Source organism: Mesocricetus auratus, unplaced genomic scaffold (assembly GCF_017639785.1).
Source record: "Mesocricetus auratus isolate SY011 unplaced genomic scaffold, BCM_Maur_2.0 Super-Scaffold_100004, whole genome shotgun sequence".
NCBI classification, from domain to species: domain Eukaryota; kingdom Metazoa; phylum Chordata; class Mammalia; order Rodentia; family Cricetidae; genus Mesocricetus; species Mesocricetus auratus.
The window spans coordinates 6,691,452-6,711,083 of record NW_024429189.1 but is presented as its reverse complement, the minus strand read 5'-3'; the positions used below and the strand labels follow the sequence as shown (position 1 = coordinate 6,711,083).

The following is a 19,632-nucleotide window of genomic DNA, read 5'->3' as shown; positions in this document are numbered from 1 at the left end:
AAAAGTTTAGATTTGTGATTGCTGTAAGATTTCTTATGATTTCAAGATAAGCAATAAATATGCAGCCTGCCAGCAAAAGAAGTGGCTGAGAAAATATACCCTCTGCTTGCTCATGCTCTGTTAATATGCAACAAGTTACTTAGATGTAATTGTATGTGGGTTATTGGGATGACTTTGTTTTAGTCATGTAGGGGAGATGACACACATGTTTTTACTTGTATTCATTACAACCCTTCACTCGGAAAATAGAAGGGAGCCACACTGTAATTCATACACTGCCGGGAGCCACACTGTAATTCATACACTGCCGGGAGCCACACTGTAATTCATACACTGCCGAGAAAGCTTTGTTGGGGTATATAAGCTGTAGAGAAGTATACAGAAGGAAATCATCAAGAGAGTGTGTATGTGTCTTTTTCCCTAACTGCATCAGATAAAAAAGTCACACTAAGGACCCCGTGGATTTCCATTTGAGCCCTGTGTTGCTGGACCCTACTGTCGGGCATGAGCCAGAGTGACTGTCCAACCTGCAGCAGAGCCGACTCGCCTGGTGAATCTGCCCAGCAGGGAGTCCCAGGCTGCAAGCAGCAATCCTTATCACCTGGGCTATTCCAAACAAAAGACATGGACGTCCTGTAACACTACAGACTCTGAGGCAATAACTGGGGTCCCAGGACTTTGCTCCCTTAGAGGGTTCTAGGGAAGGTCCTTCAGCAGGGTCCTCATGCCAGGGTCATGAGAAGAGGCCTCCTGGGTAAGCTGGATGACCTTGTGCCGGGAAGGAAGGCTTTGACTGTATTTCCTCACTTCTGGAATTTATAGGCTGGTTCATTTGCCTCCTGGGAGTCCACTCCCTGGAAGGCGACCACACCCCGCTGAGAGTTTTGATTCTTGGTGTAGGAACCTTGACTGTGGTTCTGGAAATGACCACTGGGGGCATCATTGTCTACATTGCTCAATGGATCAAGAGGAATGGGAGGGTGGGGGAGACCCCTAGGGTCTCTGTGTGTCTGTCTCACTCAAAGGGACCTTTATCTCTAGTGTTCCAGAGCAGGGTAGTCCTCTGACAGGTGGAAAGTGGCTCCTGGCACGTACACACAGGCTGTGTGCCATTGTTCAAGGCTAGAGCTGAAAGGAGGGGAGGGGTGTGGCCTTGGGATCATCAGGGACAAAGGCTACCAGGAATCACTCATATTTAAGTGTCAAAGATGGAAGCCGGGCGTTGGTAGCGCACGCCTTTAATCCCAGCACTCGGGAGGCAGAGGCAGGCGGATCTCTGTGAGTTCGAGACCAGCCTGGACTACCAAGTGAGTTTCAGGACAGCCTCCAAAGCCACAGAGAAACCCTGTCTCGAAAAACCAAAAAAAAAAAAAGTGTCAAAGATGGAATTAATGTATGGATCCACTGGGTTGCTATGGTGAGACTGTTTTTGGTTTGGTTTCGTAAACATTTACAGGTGGCCCTCAAGTTCATATCAGTTAACACGATGAGTGACTGCAAGTGCTCTCGAGACCCTGGACAAATGGAGAGCCTCAGATTTTACATGTGGGACTGCGAGATGGTACAGCCACTGTGCCAAGCAACCTTCCGGCAAGTCTGTACCTAGGAGCACAGACCCTGAGGATTCAAGTCCCCACGAAAACGTGCATGTGAAGGTCCACGGGAGCATGGTGGAGTCGTGCAGATGTCTGTCAACTGAAGAGCAAGCAAACATGGAAATCTCTGCGTGGAGGCTCACAGCAGCTTGTTTCCCGATAACCCCTTGGTGAGTCCACGCTTGTCAACTAAGGATGAACTTGGTGGGGGACGGCTTCATTCAGCCGCAGAGAGGAACGGTGTTCTGACACACGCTAAACATTTGTGGGTCTGAGCCGGGTGGTGGCGGCGGCGCACGCCTTTAATCCCAGCACTCAGGAGGCAGAGGCAGGCGGATCTCTGTGAGTTCCAGCCTGGTCTACAAGAGCTAGTTCCAGGACACCCTCCAAAGCCACAGAGAAATCATGTCTGGAAAACACCCTCCCCCCAAAAAAAACCCCAAACCAAACCAACCAAACAAACAAAAACATTTGTGGGTCTGGAAAATGCTCAGGGGAGGAAGCCGGTCCCGGGAACCACAGCTTCTGGCTTCCATCTCTGTGGCAGGACACATGTCAGCTGGAGGCACCTGGCACCAGAGCCGGAGGCTGGGAACAAGCTCCAGGTTTATCTTCACAAGAAGGCTAAGCCAGCTGAAGACAAAATGAATGACTCTCCGGTGATGCAGAAAATGGGATATATTGTCTGATACCCACTTCCCCATAGAGGAGCCAAGCCAGCGGAAGCCAGCATGGCATGGATGTGAGGCTGACTCTCCACAGGTACAGATAACTGTGTAATGGAGACTCACTTCCCTGTAGAAGGGCCAAGCCAGCTGAGGCCCGAATGACAGGGATCTGAGGCTGGCTCTCACGGAAAGCCCTGCACAGTTGTTTAGGCGAGGACTTCCACAGTGTGATGCGAGTGTCTTTTGCTGATGTTTGAAAGGTCAGTCGCTACAGATTTAAAGACACGTCCCATTGCCTGCCACGGCTCCTTGCTTAGGGCTGGCGTCGGCAGTGGCGCTGCCTATGACGGTGCAGGTGGCCATTCTGAGCTCTGCGTCTCCCCCGACTCCTCACTGTCCTGCGCCTCCCTTTCCCTGACATCCACGTCACACTAACTGTTCCCTGTCTCGGTACAGCCATCCTCTGACACACAGGCTCCATACAGGGCACTGCTTGCCTCACAAGCTTAGCCCAAAGCCTGAGCCCCTGCTCTCTGGGCCGGAATCTAGGTATCGGGCCAGTTTTCGGGATGCCAGGTGGGACCTGGGTGTTTCCTGACTCTGTTCGGGGTTCTCAGATATCCCGTGTGTTTCTCTTTGACTTTCTGGTCATCCCCACGATAGACAGAGGGGCAGGTCACTGTGTGTCAGTGGGAGCCTCCTTGGAGCTGGGAGTGGGGTGGGTGTGTCATCACTAGCTAGCAGGGACACTGATCTGAGTTGGAGGAAGGAAGGAGGACTAGATTGTGTGGAGCCATCAAGAATGCCATCGTCAGTGCCATCATTAGCCACAGTGGACCCTGCTTTCCTGTACCCAAACCACCCCAAGGTTCACATCTGCCCGTTACTTCTGTGCATACTTAACTCCCAGGTCCACACAGTGCTTGGGAGGCCTAACAGTGCACAGAGCACACATCAGAAGAGCCTCGCCAGCCCCTTTAATATTTGATAGGACTGTTAGGCTGGAGCTCCGGCCTCCTGCTCACCCTACCCCATCTTCAGAGTGAGGACGTTGGGAACCCTGGGGATGAGATTTGGACTCATGGTGTGTGTTTATCATTATGCGAGGCTTCTTCCTCCCCATTGGCTCCTGGGGCCTGGGATGGCCAAGTCCATTGGGTCCCCACACTGACCCATGAGGAGCCTGGCCATGGCTCTCAGATCCCGAACCTTCTCTTCTTAGGAGCTACTTTCCAGAACTAGGGTGTGGAGTGACTGTGAGAAGTCCCAGGGTAAGTGACCCAGGGTGAGGCTGGCAAAACTTCAGCCAGACCATGTCCATGGACATCAGTTAGCATCCAAGTACAGACTACCTAGGTTGGGCAATCTCTAGTCTTGCTCCTGGTGACTTCGCAGAGGGCTCCCACTGCATGGAGGGGACACTCTGAGGACTGGAGCTGTTCCTGACATGACACTGAGGAAGTCTTGAATAAATTCTGCGGTTTTACTTGCTTTTCGATGATTTTTAGCAACACGAATTTAGGAGAACACACAGCCGAGAAGTGTGCTGTTATTCATCCCTACACAGGAAGACAGTTCTGCTCTGCTCTCCATAACGCCTCTGCCACTCTTGCCCAGATCACTTTCTAGGGACTGGGCAGCCCTCTGTGAAGTCACTTGTTCCTCTCTTCTGCCTGTGTGGGTGCCTGATGGCTGACGTCACTCCTGACAGCCCCCCCCCCCCCCCCCCGTTTAGACTGTGGCTGCCACTCTAGTGACTGTGAGTCACCCAGGGGGACACGACCATTTCTATGCGCTCACCGCTGATCCATCACTGCTTCTCCAACCTCCTCGCCCAGACCTCTGTATCCATCTCTCTATCTCATCACTCCCCCTGCCCTCTGGGAGGTGCCTTGTCTCTACTCCTCCACCCTGGCTCACGGATGAGCTCTCCCACTCTCAGAACGCCCCCTGCGGGGGCTGGCACAGTGTGCTGCCACAGATTCTCCTCTTGGAGCTTGTGAGTCACAGAGCTCCGCCCCCATGAGCTGCTGCCCTGTGCTAGCGTCCTTACTGTGGCCCATAGCCACCCTTGCTGGTCCTGTCCTCTTGGTGACCTGGTCTTTGGCTAATCTTCTTTGGCACCAGCTAGCTCTCCCCCCCCAGGTCTGTACCCTGTGTTCCTCCCATGTTGTTCCTGAACCATTGCCCTCACTGTAGTCAATCTTGTGTTCACATGTCATCTTGGTGAAGATGGCTTAGACAGTTCAGCTTAAAGTACAAACACCTCCCCCCATGTCAACACTCTCTGAACAGCTTGTTCCATTTGGTTTTCCCCTTAACATTTATGACCTTTTAAATACTTTATAATTACATGAACCAGGGTTCATTCAGGACACAGAATGGCACAACAGACGTTACAGGAATGCTTATGTAATGAACAATTAGCAATGCAGATGTACAGACAGCTCTAAAGAATAGCTTGAGGCTGCAGGAGGTGGTTTGGGGGTGCGGTACCCTCCACAAGGCCTGGTTCAGGCCTGGTGGGAGAAGGTGTGACTGCAGCCCAGGGTATCTGCCTGGGTCAGGGATGTAAGTCAGGGCAGGGGACAGCAATCGGAGAAAGGCACACTTGCTTCCTAGCAAGCAGGGAGCCTGTCTTCTCTGGCAGGTCTGCATCTGGATAGGTAACTATTTGGGGCCCACTGAGGCCAGTGGGACTGAATGACCTGCATGACCTGATGGGTTTAGAGCTCGGTGTCATAGACAAAAGACAGAGTTCTGAAGTAGACCTTAGCAAATGTGCTCGGGTGAGATAAACGTATTTCCCCATGAGAGAAAACTAGTGACATTTGTCTTTCCGTCTCCTAATGTCTTGTCCTTCCACCAGACTCTGCCTTCCCGCATGTGGTCACCCTTGTACTTTCATGTCATACAAAGGTGTGTAGTATATGTACATATTTGCATGCGAGTTCTGCAAATGAAAGAAAACATGCGAATAGGGTCACCAGCTTCATACATCTTCAACACATGGACCTGTGGAGGACGCTTCAGATTCAGACGTGACAGGGCGCTAATTTATTTCACCCCTGCCTTTAAGTTTGTGTGTTAGGGAAGCACGGGAAGAGATGCAGGCACTAGACGGGGAGGCTGGGAGGCTGTCGGTGTGTGGGGAAACGTCTCCCACAGCTTCTGGGGCCTGTGAGATTGACCTTCAGCACTTCCAGTCACAGCCAGAGACAGCAGCAGACTGACGGTGTCCCTGGCTCTGTCAATCACGTGTGCATACTGTTCTCCTGTTCAAGGATTGAGACACGTGTGCCTATGTGGTCAGTGCTTAGAGGGATGACTCATGCATGCTAACTAAGGACAAACTGTCAGGTAAGGGAAGCTTCTTCCATGGCATGGAAATGCTAGCCTGCTCCCTAACCTCTGGTCCTAAAGACCACTGGCCCTCCCCTCTCACACCCAGAACGTCAGGCCTCCTGCTCAGCCCCTTCTAGAGTAAACTCGTGACCCGGGCCACGCCAACTGCTCAGCACAAGCCAGGGCTTGTCAGAGAGAGTGCTCACTAAGATTGTTTGTGGATACTTGAGCCTGTCCACCTTTGGTCCAGACAGGCACAAAGACGCCATTGTGAGACCAGAACCCATCTCCAGAGCCATGGAGTGAGGACAGCCCACAGGAACTGAACCCTTCTCCAGAGCTGACCTTCTGGGTTTCAGGGCAGGTGGCCAAGTTCAGGAAGTGCACAGTGAGGAGTGGGAGACAGAGTTTCTACGGGGAAGGAGGCTGGGCTAAGGCCTGACGACAGGGCAGACATCATGAACTCAGAACACAGGCATCACATGGAGTCCTGGTGCCTTTTGCATCATTTACCCAAAGGGAATGAGATCTGGCCATGTGGAGAGCCTATGCGTGCTCAGAGCTAATGAGGAGGAAGCTGTGGATCCAGAGGAACCAAGTTCAGCAGGAGCACGGGGTGGATTCAGGACAGGCTGCGATGGACGCTGGTTCTTCACCCAGGGCACAAGATGGCAAGAAATGAACACACGTGGACCTCAGTTGTACCAGGGCAGCCCTGGCTCTGAAAATGTCCTCTCAGCAGGTCCTCAATGACAAGAGCAGCAGAAGACCAAGTCCCCTTGTTGGAGACGAATCCCCTGATGACACAGAGGTGAAACCCTATTCACAGATCACTTGAGGATCTGTGTGGCTGGAAATGTTCACGCAGCCAACTTAAAATTGTGAAGTTTGGAAACTGAACCCTAACTGGTTGAGGAGATGGGCACTGGTCAGTTAGTGAAAAAGAACCAGACATCTGAGAGTAAGAAGTGGTCTGCAGAGAGCACAGCTGGCCCCGGTGCAGAATGACGTGGGGCAGGGTCATGGTGAGCCTAGTGTGGCACGGGGTCTACCCTGATGATGTTTAAGCTGACTAGAGTCAGGGGTTTGTGTCCCCACTCACAGGAAGGTCCAGGTGGGGTACCCATGCAGGGATAGGACAATGAAGTGGGCTCCCTCCAGGCAGGGCCCAGCCATCTGGGAACCAGCAGACAGTCTCTGGGGGTGAAGCCTAGCCCTGCTCTCAGCAGCGGGAGGTCAGAGGCCAGGTCTCAGGGGATGTAGCTCAGGGCAGCCATGGCAGATGGAGGGCCAGGGTGTGGAGAGAAACCTGACCCTCCCTCCCTGCTCAAAGTGCAACCTCCCTGCACCTGAGTCACTCACCTTCTGCAGGGTCATTTGGGAGCACAACCCTTGGTGGCACAGACATTGTGGAGGCATCGTGTGTCTGCCTTCATCTGTAGGTGACATTGAGTTGATATTCATCAGATCCCAACAACAACAACAACCTTCCACCTCCATGATGGATGCGGATTTGGCCATGGTAGAAGGACAGGAGGTACGTGGCCAGTGCCAAATGGGCACACATCCCTGGCCATTGGGGATATAAAGTGCACTCTGTGAGGAGCCAGAGCAGACTTTCTCCAGGTGACCTGCCTTGTGTGAGAGCCCAGCAGCTGATGATGAAGAGCGTGCTCCTGACCTTCTTGTTTCTGGGGATGGTGGCTGTGCTGAAGGCCCAGGAAGTCCCACTAGATGACAAGGAGGATGTGAGGAGGGGAATATCAATGGGTAGGGATAGGATAAAGGCATGGCCTTCTGCTTGGTGCTGGTAGATTTGAGCTGAGATGCAGGATGTTTCCTGGAAGGTTGAGTTTGGCCTTGCGCTGAGCAGTCAGATCTGGGATTCCACCTCTCCACTGGAAGGTGGGCATCCTCCTGAAGACAGGTTAGAGTAGAAAACAGATTTTGGTAAGTGGTTCTTGTCAAGTTGAGAGCAGGGCTGGGCTTCACCCTCAGAGCTAGAAGGCCTCATAGGCAAAAGCATTCAACCAGTGCTGAGGTGTAGACCTCAAGAGTTTAGATCCCTGGGGTGGGGAGCACACACTTTGTACCATCATGGAATTGGGCAGTCTAAGTGCTGGCATCTCTTTACTGACCAAAGATCTTGGGACATATGGGGTTAGTCCATGTCAGTGGCTGCAGCCTGGGCTCTGGGATGTCTACTCAGGTGCTAGCCCATATGCTGGAGCCTGGGATACAAGCAGGGCCAGACTTGGGTGTACTCAAAGCTTTGTCTCCTGCAGTTCGCTGGGATGTGGTACCCAAAGGCCATGATACACAGTGGGAACCTATCCAGTCACGAGGTACCTACAAAGATGTTCCCTGTGAAGATAACAGCCCTGGAAGGTGGAGACTTGGAGGCCACAGTTATATTCTGGTATGTGCCTGCTGCCGTGGGCCTCTGTAGTTGTTTGTCTCTCCCCTGCTATCCACTGTTCGAGTTTGAGTAACTAGAAGATCCCAACCTTTGAGGGGACACAATCTCAAGCAGTATGGTAAAGCTGGGACAGGGAATTTAGGGGATCACCTGGCCGGGGCTGATCTACCAAAAGAGCTGAGAGGCCTCAGCTATGTTGTTGGGAGCAGCCTGACTGTGCCCTTGTGCTTTACAGGAAGAAGGGTCAATGTCGTGAGTTTAAAATCATGATGGAGAAAACCGACGAGCCTGGCAAATACAGCACCTGTGAGTTCCCTGTATCTTATTGTCTCCTGCAGTGGCAAGTCTTTGAATGGATGGGTCCTTCCCGGTCCAGCTTCTAGGACAGGCCACCCACTCACTTTTTCATGTACCAGATATTACAGGACATTGGCTGGTCAACCCTAGATAGAAACTGACTGCCTCTTGGTCCTGTGCCTAGCTCAGCTCTTGACCCACGAGAAACCAATGCTAAAGCCAAGGAAGCCAAGTAGTGAGATGATCAGGCCTGGGTCCAACCTCAGCCGTCTTCTCTGAACTCCTTAGCTGGGTTTGGCAGCTTCCTGAGAAATGTCTAACTGTGGGAACCACAGGAAAAGCCAGGGCTAGGCTAGCTAAGTCTCCTAGGTGACCACCAAAGTGTTCCAAGGTGTTCCTTCACATGGTCTCCAATGGTGTCTCAAGGACCCAGACACCAACAGCTATTTCTGTTCATGCGCAGTTCACGGCAAGAAGTTTATTTATATCATAGAGCTGCCTGTCAAGGACCACTACGTCTTCTACTGTGAAGGCCATCACCATGGGAAGTCATTCGGCATAGGAAAACTCATGGGTGAGGTGCCATGGAGGCCCCATGTCCTGTCCCTGGCCTCTGCTTCCAGCAGCCATGAGAAAGGCTGTAGGCATGCCTGGCACCGGGGGCTGGGAAGCCTCTGAGTGCTGCACCCAGGGTGCTGCCCAGGAAATGTGTGAGATCCAAAGGGGAAGGTGGTGAAAAGTGGGTGGGATGGGACTTTGGGGACCTTTGGAGATCTGATCACTCAGACAGGTTCCCACCCCTGGAGCCAGCAAATGCCACTTCCGGGGATCTCAGTCAAGGGTCAGGTCAATTTCAAAGGAAATGTCTTGGCAGGGGCCTTTATGGTCGGTAGGGATCCTCCAGGGTCAGGGAACAGCCTCATGCCCCTGAGATTCAGGGCTCTTACAGGTCTGTGGAATGATTCTGTCTGAGTGTCCACACACCAAAGTTCCCTGTCCACTGCCAGGGCTCTCTCTCAACCCTCATACTGGCCAGTGCTCCCATCCTCTTGTCCCTGGTGCTCTGCAGAGCTGAGCCCACCCCTCAAGCCTGCCCCACCTCCCCACAGGGAGAAACCCTCAGGAAAACCTAGAGGCCATGGAAGAATTTAGGAAATTCATACAGCACAAAGGACTCCAAATGGAAAACATCTTCATACCAGAGCTGAATGGTGAGAGCAGGGCTGCCCATGCCTCCCCTCTGTGTCCCCGTGTCACCTCTGACTGTCAGTACCCCCATGCATGTCTGACTGTGTGTCTTCTATGTCCTTTCTGTGCCGAGCCCTACTGTCACTCATGTGTGGTTTCCCACCTGTCCATCTCCCCTGCGTCACAGGGTTGCCAGGCCCTGCTTCAGGTCTTGGCTGTGGGAGGGTCTGAGTCGCAGGTGTGATGGGTCTTACAGGACCCTTCTCACTCCTGGGCCTCTTTTGCTTTCTACAGATAAGTGTGTTCCTGAAAGCAACTAGGGTGAGTATCCCCTCCCTGCCCCCACCTGTAGAAATGTGGAAGAGCCTAGAATGCAGGGCTCAGGAACGGGAATGTCCTCATCCTATCCACATAGACAAGTGTGGTCACTAGAGGTGACCCTGAGTGTGGTTTCCAGAAGGGATAGGAAGTTCTTCCTTTTTGTCATGATCTCTTCTAGTCCCTGGTCTCTGCCTTGTCCTCACTTCCATTCTCTCTAAGGAGGCTGAGACCTGGCTACACAGGGGAGTGGTACAGGGATTACTTTAGAGGTCCTAGCAGGGAGCACACAGGAAAAGAAGATCTCTGTCCCATATCTGCCCTGGGGCATCCCTGCCCATGACTACCCTGACTGCTGCTCCCACAAAACTGGGCCACTTATCTCTTTTCCTCTCTCTACCGTTGCAGCTACCCAGGTCTGTCCCTGCTGAGCAAGCCTTGCTTGCCACACCTGACTGGGACATCACTGCACCACACCTCTCCTGAACCAAACTCCCCACTGCCCCCCATCAAGCCTTGGCCTCCCCTACCCCACCTGACTCCAAATAAACCCTTTAGCAGTGCCCTGGCTCAGTCTGTCTGTGAAGGGCCTTGTGTGGGCTCTAAGAGCTCTGCTGGAGGCAGACGCACAGGAAAAAGCACAGTGACATTGTCCAACAAGGATGGGCCAGTGCCCAAGGAGCGTGACATCTGACTTTCCCATGGTCCTAGAAGCCCCCACCTGGTGAGCTGCTCACTGTCGGGCTGGGCCCTGGAGGAGTGCCCGAGAAGCCCCGGATGAGGCAGGGCTGTGTGAACGTCACTGCAGGGCTCCTGCTCAGCAGGACTTGGACTTCTGGGAGGGTCCTTCCTTGAGAAACTGAGCTCTGAACAGGGGGGAGTAAGGGTGGTTAACTCCTCCATCATGTCCCCTCAGGAAAGACAGAAGCAACCACAGCCTCCGCCAGCCCTGTCCCCCACTCCAGCCCTCCCCCACAGTTTTCTGAGGACCAGGGAGCGGGCTTTCTCTGTCAGTAGGGACATGGTGGCCACAGTGAGGGAGAAGACCCCTCCCAGGTGATCAATGTAGCCTCAAGGTGCAAACCCCAGGGGAAGCTGGCCTTCCAGAATGTCACCTTTTGCTGAGGGGCTGTTGGCACTCAGGCTAGTGTCCTCCGCTCAGTGACCTCCAGTCTTGCCTGATTCACTCTTCCCTCTGAATTCCTCTCCTATCTGAACCTAGCTCTTGCTAGGAGCTATTGGGTGTTCCTAAGGTGGGGCAACTGTGTAGGTGCAGGTGGGGCCTGAGGTATCCAGGACACTTTGGAGGGCAGGGCCAGGCCAGGCTGGATCCCACAGACATACCAGGCTCTCTTTTTGCTTAAGACAGGGACTGTGCATGGCTTTAACAGTGGGCCCCAGAACCACCCCAAATTCAAATATTTCATATTGTTCTCTTGTGGTCAGTACATCAGGAAGACCAAGCCAAAACAAGCAGAGATTGCAATCTGACGCCACACCACATTACAGTATTCCATCCCGATTCCCTCCTCTGTGTCTCTGCTGGGGACTCAGTCAGGATACTGTGGACTTGCTGTGACAGCTCAGGAGCTGTGACTGTGCCCTGGAGGAAAGGGCAGAATCCTAGCTGGACACAGAGTGAAGAGGTGCCCTGCTTTTCTGTCAGCTGCCCCGCACTGGAGCCTTCTCTGAAACTTCTTGGGCTTCATTATTGCTGGAAGGGAAGCAGCAGGGACTCCATCTTGGCAGGGACAACTTCCTCCTTCTGGAACTCTGAACCCATTTTCTTTAAAGACATACTGACCAACCAATCACCTTGTGGTCTGTTGGGGCTTGTGAGCTGGATGGAACTTTTACAGGTGGTCCCATCACGTGTCAGAGGCTGGGCAGATGGAAGATAGAGCCAAAGGCACTGTAAAAATGCCACTTTTATGTTACTGTGTTCATGCAGGTATGCACAAGCCGCGGCCTAGTGTGGAGGCCATGGCCCGACTTTAAGCAGGCAGCTCCCTTTCCAGGTTACGTGGGTTCTGGGGATTGCGTCAAGTGTCAGGTTGTGTGTGGCAAGTGTGTCTCTCACTCCCGGGCCGATCCTGCTGCTACCAATGACGCTTTTTCTTCACCACTGGAGGCTCTCAAGGATGGGATCTCCAGACTAGTCTGTTCTGTTGCTGATAAAATCATCGGGCAAAAGTGGCTTAAGGAAGGGGGTGTGTTTTGGCTCACAGCTTGAGATCACTGTCCATCATGAAGAGGAAGTCACGGTGGCAGCAGCTAGAGGAAGCTGGGCACATGGAATCCACAGTCAAGCAGCACAGACTGGACCAGCCAGATGGCTCAGAACCAGCTTGTCACCCTGAGTTCAGTCCTCAGGATCACGTGGTGGGGGGAGACACTTGACTCCTGCATGATCCTCTGACCTCTACACATTGGCCTTGTCATCTGAAAGCATGCAAGCACACACACGTGTGTGCACTCTCTCTCTCTCTCTCCCACACACACACACACAGAGTCATGCACAGAAAACAAGTAATAAAATGTAATAAAAATTAAAGTGTCATAGGTTGGTGAATGTTTGTGCTCAGCCTTTTTTTTTTTTTTTTTTTTGGTTTTTCGAGACAGGTTTCTCTGTATTGCTTTGGAGGCTGTCCTGGAACTCGCTAAGGAGATCAGACTCTGCCTCCAGAGTGCTGGGATTAAAGGCGTGTGCCACCAACACCAGGCTATGTTCTCTTTATGCAGCCCAGAGAATGGATCCACCCACAGTGAACGGTTAAACCCACCTCACCTCACCTAACCTAACCAAGACAATCGCCCACAGACATGCTCAGAAGCTGTTGTCCCTGGTGATTTCCATCAGGCTGACACCTGAATGGACCACCACAGCTAGCCAGTTTACCTGGAGGGTGTTCTTCAGTTTAATTCTGTCTGTCCTGTGCATGGGGTGTGGCATCTGAGCACTGTGTGTCAGGCTGTTTGAAGCTGTGCATCTGCAGAATGTCAACAGGGAACCCTAAAGCGCTACAGGAAAAATGTTACATGTAACCAGCAAAAGCAAACATGTAATGGCAAACTAACTTTCTTAAAAGTAAGTGCTCCTTGGAGGTAGTGTCACTAGCTTGGCTGTAAATGCTTATTTTTGTAGGGGTGGGGTGTGGGAGATTGAGAGACCAGAACTATAGGTGACTAAAGACATACCAGGTGGCTAGAATCACAGGGTGGGGTGACAGAGATGGGGCACAGCACAGCTCTGAGCTGCCACCCAGGGCAGCCTGAGGGGTCCCTCTGTCTGGAGCCCTTGACTCAGGCCAAACATGGCTTCAAGGCCTCAATGCTGTGAATTACAGGAGGAGCCAGTATGAAGCAGAGTTGGTGATTTGTTCAAAGAGAAAGAAAGCTGTTCAAGAAGAGAATACGGGCACTCCAGATTTGGGGACAAGGGCTTCTCAAAGGAGCATCACAGTTTATTATATGGCATTTAAGACTATGTTATAAACACAGGAGTAAAGAGATTGACTGAAACACACCCAGTTCTCAACAGAGAGTTGCTGTTTAGTTATATGTCAAGGAGATATTAAAGATTACAGCCTCTGGCCAGGCGGTTGTGGTGCACGCCTTTAATCCCAGCCCTCAGGAGGCAGAGGCAGGCAGATCTCTGTGAGTTTGAGACCAGCGTGGTCTAACGAGCAAGTTCCAGGACAGCCTCCAAAGCAATACAAATAAACCCTGTCTCGAAAAACAAAAAATATTAAATTCCCCCCCTCTGTCTGTCTGTCTGTCTTGAGACAGGGTTTCTCTGTGTAGCTCTGGCTCTCCTGGAACTTGCTTTGGAGACCAAAGCTGGTTTTGCACTGTGAGATTTGTCTGCCTCTGTCTCCCAAGTCCTGGGATTAAAGTCGTGTGCCACCAACTACTGTTTGTTCTTTTTGAACTTTTACTTGAAATATATCAACTTTCTGTATCTTATATGAAAATTCATTTAAAAATTAAAATAAATGAACACAAAACCAAATAAAACAAACCTTGGAGAGTTCAATTATTTGAAATATAGCACAAGAAAACCCTATAAGAAGTATGTGGTGTATAATTACATACAATTTCATATGAAATCTTTATTATTTTTAAAAAGAATTTTTTTAATGTGTGCTGGTGTTTTGTTTTCATGTATGTCTGTACACCAGGTCCAGATGGTGTATTTACATATATGCAGTCAAATCACTCATACATATAAAATAATACACATAAATATAAAAATAGTGTGGCTTTAAGAAAACCCTTTAAAAAAAAACACCACACCAGTATTCCTCGAACATCCTTTCACATGTGTTTGTTGCAGAAGTTTTCACAAAAGTGTTATGGAACCTAAGGACCCCTCATCCGTGGAACAAAGACGTGGTTCACATACAGAAATGGAATATTTTCAGTCATGAATAAGAGTAGAGTATGTCATTTGCAGGAAGTGAATGCAATTGAAGGTTATCATAATAAATCAGTTTCAGAGAGACCAGTATCTTTGTTTCTTTCATTTGTAGTTTCTAGATTTTATAGATGCATAAAATCAAACATGCTACATGAAAGTAGAAGAGTAACCGGGCAGACAAACTAAGGGAGGTGGAGGTGTATGAAACAGCAGGGAATGAGCGAGAATATGCTGAAAGTAGGCTGTATGCATGCATGAAAATGTATTCTGAGCTTGCACGACGCCGCGCCTCTAGCCTCTCTCCATAAGGTGGCGCGATACTTTGAGCGTGGCGTCTGGCGACCAGCAGTCGCCTCCTCCCTCTGCTCCAGACCGAGACCACGGCCTGGTGAAGGGACTGTCGGGATAGTAGGAAGGGGAGTGGTTCGGGCCTGATGCGCACCGCTTCAGGTTTCCGCAGCAGCTCTGCGCCCCTCGGTGTGGCCCTCAAACGCACAGCCGCGACCATGCCCCTCCACGTGAGCCTCGCCAACGGCAACCGGGACCTGGACTACGACTCGGTGCAGCCGTACTTCATGTGCGACGATGAGGAGGAGGACGTGCACCAGCAGCCGCCGCAGCCGCCGGCGCCCAGCGAGGACATCTGGAAGAAATTCGAGCTGCTGCCCACGCCGCGCCCGTCCCCGGGCCACGCCGGGCTCTACTCGCCACCCAGCGATGCGGTCGCCGCGTCTTTCTCCCCCAGGGAACACAACGATGACAGCTTATTCACCACAGACCTGTTGGAGATGATGCCCGAGCTGCCAGGAGGAGACGCAGTGAAGCATAGCTTCGTCTGCGACCCGGACGATGAGACGTTCGTGAAGAACATTATCCTGCAGGACTGTATGTGGAATGGCTTCTCGGCCTCCGCCAAGCTGGTCTCCAAGCTGGACCCCTACCAGACTGTGCGCAAAGAAGGCGCCAGTGCGAGCCCGGCCGCGGACACAGAGCCTGCGACGCCTCCAGACTGCACCTGCAACACCTGAGCGCCCCGCACTGGGTCTTTGGACTGTAAGCTTCGGCCATGTTAACTGCCTCAAATTCTGGGCATAAAAGAACTCCCTCCCCTTTTCTTTTTTAAAGCTTGCCATCCTCCCTTACCTCCCCCCTTAACAGATTTGTATTTGTTTACTTAAAAAAAATCTTAAAGTTTATCGATTTTCCAATGTCAACTGGACCCTTAAATGTAAATAACTTAAATAAAAGATTTTATCAGTTGTATGAGATCCTAAGATATGACGTATAAAAGTATATTTTCCTTTTAAAAGTAGATTCATTTCTATTGTTTTAAGAAGAACAGAATAACTGGCAAATATATTGAGCCCAAGCTAAAAGAAATGACGTTATGAAATACAAAAAATAAAATAAAAAACCAAGGAGCTACAGAAAATACTATTACGTATGCTAGAAGTAAGAAAGGGGTAATTTATGTTATCAAAAGGAAAAATGAACAAAAGAGGAAAAGACAAAAAGATTGTCTAATCGTAAAACAAATGTGTAAACAAAATGAAATAAATAGATTAAGGGGTTTAAAACTATGAACATAATTGAAAAATAAAATAAAGGTACTATTGAAGCATAGAAAAAGAAAACAACGTGAATCATAAGAGGTAAGAAAAAAACCCCAAATTATCGCTGTGTCTTCTTTCTGGGTCCTGTGAATTTGGAGGTGGCCGGGTGTGTGGGGAGTGTGGGGTCAGCTGGGCTTGTGGACTCTTGTCTCTCCTACCCTTGAGTTTGGTGCTGACCTCACATGGGACCAATGAACACAGGCGCTGTCATCACTTAGCCTACCAGGGGCCTCTGCTGGCCACAGTTGGCTTTGCAGTCTGTGTGCTGGGCAGCCCCTCCCACCCCCTTATCCTCTTACCTTCCCCAGTTCCTTCACACAGGAGTAGCTAAAGTTCTAGCTGAGAGGAGGGGAGGGGAGGGAGGGGAGGGGAGAGGAGGGAGGGGAGGAGGGAAGAGGGTCTCCAAGTATGCTGGGAGTGGGGCGAGCAGCCGCGGTGCAGAGCTCTGTACGTGCTGACCTGTCTTCCTACTTTCAAGGGCCAGCAAACTGGAGGCTGCTGCTGGGAGTCTGCAGGGATCTCAGAGTCCACAGAGGGACACCCAAGGCTAGGCACTGATACACCCGCTGGCCCCAGGCTCAGCGCTGTCAAACTCCAGAGGATTCTCAGTTGATAGGCAGGCTCCAGGCAGCTGGGGTGGGAGTCCCTTTTCCCAAGCAGTTCCCTGCCTGGGCCCAGCTTCCTGCCTGTTGGACCTTTTGACTTCTCAGTACCAGCCACCTACTGTCCATAGCTGCCTCCCAAGCTCTCCCGCTGGAGCTGGGGGGCAGGTTAAATTTGGAGTGCCTGAATTGCTGTGGTTCCCTGCCCCTGGCCTCCAAGGTAGATGAGATTTACACAACAGGTTCCCTCTCTGGACGGCTCCTGGCCACAGCCCTCAGAGCTGGGACACTGCTCTTCTCAGCCCACCCACCTGGACAGAAAGGCAACTGTTCTCCACAAGAGCAACGTCTGGATTTGAGGCTTGAGTGAGCTGTGAGCTTGCCCTGGGACTCTTGGCACCAGGGCCTCCTGGCTCCCCTTGGATGGAGCCCAGTGCTGGGGTTGTGCTTGGCTCTCTTCCCTTTGCTTTATCTTTCTGTAACTCCCAGCTGTCCTGTCGCCGCTTTTATGAGTGTCCAAAGTGGGTCCTTTCTTTGTAGTAATCTGTCTGTCTGTCTGTCTGTCTGTGTGTCTTTTTTTCCCTGTCCTACTCTTCTCCTCCACCAGGGCCCATGAAGTCACCTTCTCGGCCTCCATCCATCTGGAAGTCTCCGGTTTAGGCTTTGACCACGTTGGAGAACTACAGTAGGCCGATTGAGCCTTTTGTGAGCTTTTTCCAGGATGCCCATTAGGAATTAGTTCCAGTCTGTTTTGTGCCTGGTCTTATGCTCCATGAACCTCTAGCTAAGAGTAATCATCCGGGTACTCAGGGAGCACTTCCTCAGAGAACAAAATAACAAAACAACACAGGCCATGTGGCTATAAACAGACATTGATTTCACAGTTTCAGAGCCTGGGAGCAAAGGTCAAGGAGCTGGCAGATTTGGGTCTGCTGAGGGCCGACCTCCTGACTCTCAGATGGCTGGGAACTACTGTGTGCTTACACAGTGGCAGGAAGAACCCCCCCTGCTGGTTTAAAACCACCAATTCTGCCTATGAGAACTGCACCTCTGAAAGGACCCCTCCTGACCTATGTCCTTGAGGTTAGGTCTCAACACAGGGAAGGAAGTTGGATATAAACATCTGGCCATTGTGAGGCCCTCTGAATTTCATAACCTGTCTGAACTCTGACAACCAAGACAACTGTCCTTCAGTTCTTGGTGTTGTATGTGTTTCGGGATGGGTCGGGACAGGATGGAACAGGAGTGGGTCAGGTATTCTGGCACTCGGGAGCCAAGGATACTGAGTGTTACACAGCTCAGGTGGAAAGGTATCCTGGAGCTCAGGAGCCAAGGACCACCACAGGTTGTAGTAAGCTTAGCTGCTTACAGCCCAGCCTCAGGGAAAGGCTCTCCAATGTATCGGCTCTGCTCCGGCAGGACAGGGTCTTTCAGCTGGGGATGTTTGTAACAACTCTGCTCTGCCAAGGGAAGGTTTCCCGGGTAAGTGTCACAGCCCTGCTTGCTCTGCTCTGCTCTGCCCAGGGTCGCCTCTGCTCTGTCGCCGCTGCAAACAAAGATCTTCACCCGAAGCTCATCCAAAGAGGTTTATTGGAAAGAAGCAGCACCAGCCAAGCTGAACTTACACAGGGTTTATATAGGGATTCTTGGGAGCGGGGAAGTATTTCCAGAGTAGGGATTGGTCCGATTTCAGTGCTGAGCTCAGATTGGCTAGAGCTCTGCTCTAGGATTGGTTAGTTTTCTGCACAGGATTAAGGTCAGATTTGGCTCTGGTTTCAGGGCCAAAGTGTGTTTCTTTCTCTGGTCCTTTTTAGCCTTTTGGCTCCAATTTTAGGGCCAGGGTGCATTTCTTTCACTGACTCTGATTCCAGGGACAAAGTGTGTTCCTTTGGTACTGGTTTCAGGATCAGGGTACATTTCTTTGGTTCTGGTTGCAGGGCCAAAGTGTGTTTCTTTGGCTCTGCTCAGGGTGTGTTTCCTTGACTGGTCCCTTTTCCCTACAGGTGTCAGGTGGTACTATCCAGCTATCTTTGAACTTCTCACGAGTACATAGTTTCTGGGAGCTCTCCCAGACAGAGTTGTAGCACAAAGGTGTCCCTGTCTTTCTATGGCCCTATCTGGCTCACTGCTGGAGTAATTCTGCATCTCCAGGCCTCTACCACGTGGCAGAGGCCTCAGGTGGTGACAGCAAATGATTGTGGAGCTTCAGGGCTGGAACAGGAGGCTCTGAAACGCCTTTGTCTCGGTTGTCTCAGTTTAGCCTGTGTTTTAGTTCCCTTTTCTGTTTCTGTGGAAAAAAACAGACTAAAGCAGCTTCAGGAGAAACATTTACTTTGGTTCACACTCTGAGAGTGCAGGCCACCATGGTGGAGAAATCCTGGAGGTCGAGCTGATCACATCCCATTCGCAGTCTAGAGACAGACAGACCTGCTCTTGGGTTTCCCTCACTGACTCCTTTTTTTAATGGTCCAGGATCCTTCCCTGGGAACAGAACCACCCACAGTGGGTGTGTCTTCCCACCCCCATTAGCTAATCAAGGCAATCCCCCACAGGCATGCCCAGAGTCTCATCTCCTAGGTGATTTAGATCTCAGCTAGTTGACAGTTAAGATTAGCTGTCACACCCTGACTCAGCAGAAGACCATCACAGGGGAATCCAGGTGAGAGCACTTTATTTAGATAATGACCCCAAGAAGTATCCACAGCAGAAAAGTGAGGGGCTCCACGGACTGCCATCGGCTTTAAATGTTATCAAAAAGGCCTTTGATGGGGAAGCCTGGAAGATAGAGAGGGAGGGAGGGAGAAAGAGGGAGAAAGGGAAGGAGAGAAATGGAGGAGTAGGTAACAGAAGAGAGATCATGTTGCCCAGAGGAGAGGAATGACCTTGGTGTTACTGCAGGTTCTCCCTAGAGGAAGGAAAGGGTGATGTTATGAATGATTTTACAGAATACATCTGGCAAATTAGAATGGGCAAAGGACAGGAGCTACTGGAGTTCAAAGTCACCCAGCAGTTGTGGGTTGAAGACCTGGGATTCCTTTCAGGGGGTGCTGGCCACTCCCTCCCTTCACAGGAGGATTCTGGGAGCTCTAGTCACGCCCACACCATGTTTCGCAGCACAGAACGGCCAGGGTGTGGTCGACACAGGTAGCTGCAGGAGGGATGCTTGG

General features: G+C 51.2%; 2 protein-coding genes across 3 annotated transcripts; both read left to right on the top strand.

The window, feature by feature from the left end:
* Nucleotides 1–5,859: 5,859 nt before the first annotated feature.
* On the top strand, nt 5,860–12,354 carry LOC101843633 (odorant-binding protein 2a). Of its 2 annotated transcripts, none has more exons than XM_013123270.3 (7): nt 5,860–7,356; nt 7,894–8,027; nt 8,263–8,333; nt 8,788–8,898; nt 9,434–9,535; nt 9,807–9,833; nt 12,059–12,354. In XM_013123270.3, the coding sequence occupies exons 1-6, from the start codon at nt 7,267–7,269 to the stop codon at nt 9,830–9,832; spliced, it is 534 nt and encodes a 177-aa protein (XP_012978724.1). In that variant the 5' UTR covers nt 5,860–7,266; the 3' UTR covers nt 9,833; nt 12,059–12,354. The 2 variants fall into 2 exon arrangements, with proteins under 2 accessions (XP_012978724.1, XP_012978723.1); XM_013123269.3 differs by lacking the exon at nt 12,059–12,354 and adding an exon at nt 10,239–10,393 and having other exon boundaries at nt 7,031–7,356.
* A 2,251-nt stretch (nt 12,355–14,605) lies between these two features.
* Nucleotides 14,606–15,524, top strand: LOC101843801 (protein B-Myc). Its single transcript, XM_005083672.4, has one exon. It carries the CDS (start codon nt 14,685–14,687, stop codon nt 15,276–15,278), a length of 594 nt encoding a protein of 197 aa, XP_005083729.1. The 5' UTR covers nt 14,606–14,684; the 3' UTR covers nt 15,279–15,524.
* Nucleotides 15,525–19,632: the final 4,108 nt, after the last annotated feature.